This window comes from Polyodon spathula, chromosome 9 (assembly GCF_017654505.1).
Source record: "Polyodon spathula isolate WHYD16114869_AA chromosome 9, ASM1765450v1, whole genome shotgun sequence".
Classification (NCBI taxonomy): domain Eukaryota; kingdom Metazoa; phylum Chordata; class Actinopteri; order Acipenseriformes; family Polyodontidae; genus Polyodon; species Polyodon spathula.
The window spans coordinates 30,509,167-30,516,302 of record NC_054542.1 but is presented as its reverse complement, the minus strand read 5'-3'; the positions used below and the strand labels follow the sequence as shown (position 1 = coordinate 30,516,302).

General features: G+C 33.8%; 1 protein-coding gene across 2 annotated transcripts in view; it reads left to right on the top strand.

The window, feature by feature from the left end:
• The first annotated feature begins 1,087 nt into the window (after positions 1 to 1,087).
• The window catches only part of LOC121320646 (rho GTPase-activating protein 6-like), an 86,337-nt gene continuing 80,288 nt past the window's right edge, over positions 1,088 to 7,136 (top strand). For both annotated transcript variants that reach the window (XM_041259167.1, XM_041259165.1), the window contains exon 1: positions 1,088 to 1,268. In XM_041259167.1, the coding sequence (XP_041115101.1) occupies positions 1,227 to 1,268 (42 nt within the window). In that variant the 5' untranslated portion in view covers positions 1,088 to 1,226. The remainder of the gene's footprint in view (positions 1,269 to 7,136) is intronic.

The window sequence follows — 7,136 nt, the reverse complement described above, 5'->3', positions numbered from 1 at the left end:
AGAAAATTGGAAGTCAGACAGAAACATTAAAAAACAAACCAAAAAAAAAAAAAAACCCAGCTTAAGAACAAAAACTGCACTAATTTCTCTGATGAAGGAAGAGTATTCCTTTACACTGGATTTACACAATGCTATTATGATTATTATTAGTCTTAGTAGTCGTCTTAGTCATATTAGCATTAACAGTAGTATTATTGTGTTGATCTATAATCTTTCTACACATTTTTAATACAGATGCAAGCCCGTGTGTATTTTAGCATTGCTACAAGAAATGTTTTAAACTGCTTTGTTAAAACACACTACAGAAACTTGTAATAAATGGATACACAAATACTGTAAGAAAGAAAAAAACTTGCTAATTTCTGGGTGCTGATTAGCCTGTTTTCCAACCAACTGTAAACACCATAAAGTAAATGCTAGATACCAGTACAGACTTGATGAAGCAGAAACATCAGACATTCCCAAATTCCAATTATGAAATGAGGCCATCATAGTTACATTAACTAATATTTGCAGAACGTGAGATTTTAGTTTTGGTTTGTGTTTAATTTTATGCGTTTAGTACTAGTCTGTGTTTGGAAATATACGCTAACACTGTAATCTTTAAAATTTAAAATGTATCACATAGCATACCCTTGCTAAGATGATATACTAGGTTATTGCTCACTGAAAGAGATTTTCAGTACAAAGCCAGTAGTTTGCAAGTTTTACCACCATATGACTCTGGCTCTCGTCGTCACTGAGAACCCTTTCTGTGCCCCGCCTTTGCTTATCATAACTATCTTCCTTCTATTAGTTCTATTCCGTCAAACTTCTGCACGGCTACAGGGTGCAGGGAGCTTAGAAAGCTAATAATTGGTTCTGAACTATGCAAAGCCCAGTTTAACAGAATGCGGGTTTGTCATGGTTAACGTATTTCAAATACATTGTACCATCAGTAGTGCTGATAACTTACAAAGTGCAATGTTTTCTTTTCCGATCTTACAAGATGCCCTTTCGTGGATTCTGAATTTGTGATTATTATTATTATTATTATTATTATTATTATTATTATTATTATTATTATTATTATTATTATTATTTTAATTATCGTGAGTTATGACTGTTTCTATTTACGTTTCATGCTCATTTCTAATACTTTATAAGGAGTGCATTGCTTTGATACTACATCTTTTATTTGGAGGAGCCCAATTCCAGTTCTATGTGGATGATATTTAACTGCAAGCATGGGGGACTCTGTGTTCTTTGACAGACAATTTTCTTACACAGTAAGTACTATTTTGATATAGTTTGCGAAAGTGCAAGTTCTTTGCTAGACGACGATGTCAGTACCGGTAAATTCATTATAACGGTAATTAAAATAGTTGTCAATATAATAATACATTACTTTATTGAACTAGGTATTTAGTATTTTTTTCTTTACATTTTTTGCGTTTAAAAAAACTGTTTTACAATGTATCGTAATTCATAACGTGCATTTTGACAAATGTTCACGAACGTTTACATTTTTTTTAATTCACTAGAAATATAAGGATATTTATGTAATTGTTCTTCCCCTTGACCTGTTTGTAAATATTGTCAAAAAGCAAAGTTTATAACTGTACTAAACATGTTAAGCCGTTAAATAATGTTACTGCATTCAAAGCAAGTTTCCCTTTTTTGTAAAGTGTTACTAGTAGAGGTGATAGTTTGCATTAAAAAGCTAAACCATTGCACGATGAGTAAAGAAAAGTTCAAGGCAGTTTTCTTTTCCTGCAGTTCGTTTTGCTGGTGTCAGTCAGGGTGGCATCTGCACTCCAGTATGTTGGGTTTTCATGACAGCAATGAGTATTGGCACATTGTATATCCTGTTTGCCTTACCAACCGCGCTTGTTATGAATCCAGTCACCTCTGAGAAGGATTGCTTTTATTGAAGGTGTACAGTACAGTGTAAGAATTAGGAGAAAACCTTTGATTAATTGCCTTCTGCTTGGGCATATTTAAAAGAACAGTCAGGTTTATGCAGAACACTGCCAGCACTTGCTCTCTCCATCTGGACTGAAATAAAAACATATTTATGGTTTCTGTTTATCAGGGTGTGTGTGTGTGTGTGTGTGTGTGTGTGTGTGTGTGTGTGTGTGTGTGTGTGTGTGTTTATCATATGTTTAACAGTTTTGATCAAATATTTAATTACTCAGCATCTTTACCAACGCTCAACATTCATACATTACCCAATCCTGGATGTTGCCCTTAAAAATCAAGAGTACAGAATGCAGATGAAGCCAGAAGGGTTGCCATTGATTTATTCTTGAACACCAACAAAGTAGTCAACCAGACACACATTTCACAAGTTATTGGCATGTTTAACATTCAACAGAACTATTGAAGAGCAACTGCAGTACACAAATTGACCTCCTGACTGTACTGGTCTCTTTGAAGAATCATCCTGTTTAATGTATGGTACCTGTAGACCAGCTGTTGCTAAAGCATTGATTCATAGCAATGTTCAACATCTAACCTCCCACTGTTGCACGTCATGGCAGGGGCAGCCCTTCTTTACCTCTCTCCTACCTTCAGGGGATGCAAACTTCTGGGTCTGCGTTTTAGAAAAAATACAGTACTTTAGAAGAATGTAATATTATTCTATTTTACTATTGGAACTAACTCAACAAACAGGTTGTGGTAAATCACTTGGCAAAGCTAGGTACAATTCATTACAGAAATTGCAGTGTTTTTGGATACGAGCTTTGCAGGTAGATTTCTCTTTCCCAAGATCAAAATGTTTATTTCAGAATGCAAACTAAAGGAATCTTACTTTACGTTATTATAAATAGATCCAAGTAACTTTGAGCTTAATAAATGTTAAATGCAATCTGTGTTAAATCCTGCTGAGTATCATTACTCTATTTTGCTATTGCTGTATTACAAACATGATTCATTTTAGGTATGCACAGTTCTGCCAACAGTTTTAGTTTTTTTTTTTACAAGTAATGTCTGATTTCTGATGGCTCTGCAACTAATTTGATGCATATACTGATTGACATCTAGCTCAGGTACTGTACACATTCTCCATCAAGAAAGGAAAAGAGCTATTAGGAAGCCAGTGGGATTTTTTCTTTTCTTTTTGTGTGCCAAAAGTCTCATTTAACATGTAAGCCTTACAGATTTTGAGATATACAATATGGGTGTACATCAGAGCGCTCTAAAAATGAGATGTTTTTTAACATGGGCTATTTAAGTACTGTTTGTAAAAACTACGTGAGGCACAACATTTCGAACAGGTATGCCTTGCTATTCCTTAAGACCTAAAACATGCATGCATGTATGGTACCATTCATAGAATCTTTAGAAATTTTCCCATACAGGACTAAACGTGATTTGATACAGCTAATTAACATATACATTCAAAAGTGACCCAGGTAGAATTTACATACACTTGAAGGTGACCTCATGGTTCAAAGGGTGCACATATAGTTATTGTTCCTCTGGACTAGGGAAAAGCATGCCAATAAATTAATCTGCATCATATACCAAAAAGCTGCTTTAATGCAAAACAGGTGTCCATAATTTCAGAGGAGCCACAAGAATGCATTTGGTGACATCATAGCTCCAAATGTACTTCAATGACTGCATGGCTTCTCTATGTAAAAAATAACCTCCTCTTGCCCCTTTATTTGTTTTAATGTATGTTGGACTCTTCATGCGCAATAGTTTTTTTGATGTTGAGACCTAGAACATGACATCCATCCACTTAAATGCAATATTCAATTATATATATATATATATATATATATATATATATATATATATATATATATATATATATATATATATATATATATATATCAAATAGGCAAATATTAAAGATATAAAAATGTTTTTCAAATATTTTTATGTTTTTCTAATTTTTTTTTAACATGAATATACTGATCTTTTTACTAGTATGTAAAGAAATATCTAAATAAATCATAACACACTAGATTTTTTTGTACTGTAGAATATATACTGCCCTTACCGTCCATAAACACTCCAGTATTATGCTGTACTATTGTATTTTTTTATGTGATGTGCTATTATTTATAACACTTGTTAGTTAGTACATTCCATGTCAAACTCAGTTTACAAAGGTCTGGAGGGGACTTTTTTGTGTTTAAAGCTATGTGTATAATATTTGTCAAAGCTCTGTAGTAACTCTCATCTTTATTGACAAAACATGTCGTTATCAAAAATACTTTGCATTGGTAATCAGTTAGTTATACAGTGCACTCCATTTATAAGAATCAACCGCATATAGTGATCAAAACCACTGGGACTTGTAAGAATCAAGCAATCTGCTTATAAGAATCATTTCGGGGGAAACTAACTACATGTAAGTGCAATGATGTGTACAGCCAATAAAGCTGTTTTTGAATTTGAATTTGATCACGTGATTAGGTACGTACGCAGTGTGGATAGTACAATGATGGAGGAAACACCTCATTGTTTGTAATCGGGGGGGGATTGCAGATCATCTCTGTTTAATGAAAAACTGTGAGATTTGCATTGCAACAGAAAGTAAGCCACAGATGCTTAAATGCAATGGTAGTCCTGACAGTAAAATACTGTACTGTAATGTTATTTTAAGTCAAAGGCCGAACAGTAGTTAAACTAGGCACCCTTAGGAGATGATTACTTCTCAAGTATACTGTAGTAAAATAGGATTCTGCAGCCTTGAGTAAACATAATCATTTCATATAACACATTGCTTACCCACTAGGACTTGTTCTGATGTATTGTTGTCAGTGATTGAGCACCGTTGACATTTGTATACTGTATTTAAATTGCTGACGCGCAGAGGCACGCTTTTGCTAGTAATGTGACATGGTCGAGGGCAGTCTTGATTTAAAGTAAAAAACATTGTTGGTTTTATTTTTGTTACAGTGCGGTGGGGAAACAACCACTATTAAAACAAGCCAACAAAATAAATAAACATAGCTTTCAGTTGAATCACTAATTTAACTAAACAATACTTTGTGTGGTCCCTGTGCATACATGCTGGAATTCATGACATCTAGTGGTCAACCCATTACACTGCAGGGAACAAATCTTTCATTCTCAAACTAACATACTGATTCTGCAGCACTTCACTACAGTAATCATATCGGTCTGCTTTTAAGAATCAACCGCTTATAAGCATTAAATCATCCAGGACGGATGTGATTCTTTTAAACGGAGTGCACTGTGTCCAACTACTGTTTTTTGTGGTTTGCTAGATTTGTTTATTCAGATATGAATATTTGAAGGGTATTGCCCACTGTTAAATATCCCCTCACTTTGTTGTTCACCTGAATACAGCAAGCGATAATAGGTATACTTTAAAAATGAACACAGCAGTCTGTTATTGCTTTGGTCCTGTTTGTTGGCACACACATCTGCTTTTTTAAAGTTCTCACATACATTTGATAACTAATGTCAAGCTTGGTAAGGTTTATGGTTCAGTGCTGTAAGGCTTTTCTTAACTTGTTATTGTATAAAATCAGTTGCAAATTGCTCAGTGAACTAAAGTATAATCATGGTTTTGAAGTATACTTCATAAAGATGTAAAACACATGGTATAAAAACACGTTCATGCAAGCTTTGTAGAGTCAGCATTATGTAAAAAAAAAAAAAATAAACAGTAGCACAATGTATAAAATGGGGTTAGACAGGTTTTACTATATTCCATTAATCTGTAATAAGTGTTACACTCCATTGTTGAGTGACTGCAAGTAACATTTTGGAGTGTGTAGGCTTTGTATAAGAAATATTTCATACATATAGTTCAACTGTAGGCTACACCTTTGCCTTCAGCCATTGTTTCACTTTTAACTTTTCCAAAAAAAAAAAAAAAAAGAGATCTACCAGCATATGTTATTCATCTTTTTTTAATGCTCTTGAGACCTAGTATTGTTATAAACTGTAATAAAAGCTATCTAGCCTATAGCCACAACAGCAATAAAGGGCTCATATACTTCTATATTCTGAATATGTACAGTAGTACACATGTTGCTACATGTTTTCTTCCCTTCTGTTGTTTCTTCTAATGCCCATGTTTATTTAATTAAAAGTTGGTCTGATTCATGCAAATTGTAACTTCAGTTCACTCCCAACGGGTAAAGCATCCCTGCAATATATCTCTCCTCTCATTTTGCGGCAGCTTCAGTTTCAGAAAATGTTTGATTAGATCCAGAGAAATGCTGCTCAATTTTCATAGCTTCTCAGCTTTAGCTTTAAACAACCACAAAGAGTTGTTATTATATGTAGAGTGCTTGTTACCCGGTTGTGATATAACTTGTAAAGGCCATCAGCACTTATTGAGTGTTTGCCAGAAAGTGTTGATTTTATATGATAAGTTGATTGCCATGACTTGGTTTGGTTTGTATAGATTTAGTGGCTTTTTGGATCCCTCCCACTTCTCTCTACTTTCTGTACTTTATATCTAAGGTTATCCATGGTTTGCAAAGCTGGAGTAAAATAATTCATGTTTACATTGCATGGATTATATCAAAACCACCCAACATGTTCGTTTACATTCTGCCCTGATTGAGTAGATCACATAGCAGTGTTTAATGTAAGGCAGAAGAAATATTTAGAATACTTTAAGAAAGGTGTCACACACAAAGAAAACACAATGGGGGAGAGGGTGGGAGGTCAAAAGAAGGGTTACCGGTGTGCTAAAAGTAATTTCTTCCACATCCAGAATTGCTTATCATTACAAGTCTTGCGAAATCACTGTATTAAAAGTAAAGTATTGTATGTTTAGTTACAATTAAATGCATAGTATCAGCCAGACGAAGAAAACAAACAGGCACAATTTTTTTGAAATTCCTAGTTTTAGAACCATAGTAATATTCTACAAATCACTGACAGATGCGCTACTTAAAATAAATAATATTTTAATAATCTGTTTACTACCAAGAGTAGCAACTTTGCAATTTGAAACAATGACTTTAAAAAGTAATAAGTAGAAATAATTAGATTACTACAGAACCTGCAGAATTCTTTCATGAGTGTTAGATTAACACATTTGCAATTGTGCAATTAGTTACCTTTTGTGTCGTCTAGTCGTTGGTGGGGATTTATATGCGTTAGATTAATTGGGTGAATTAAGTTAATAGACCCCAAACTCTTTACAGTTA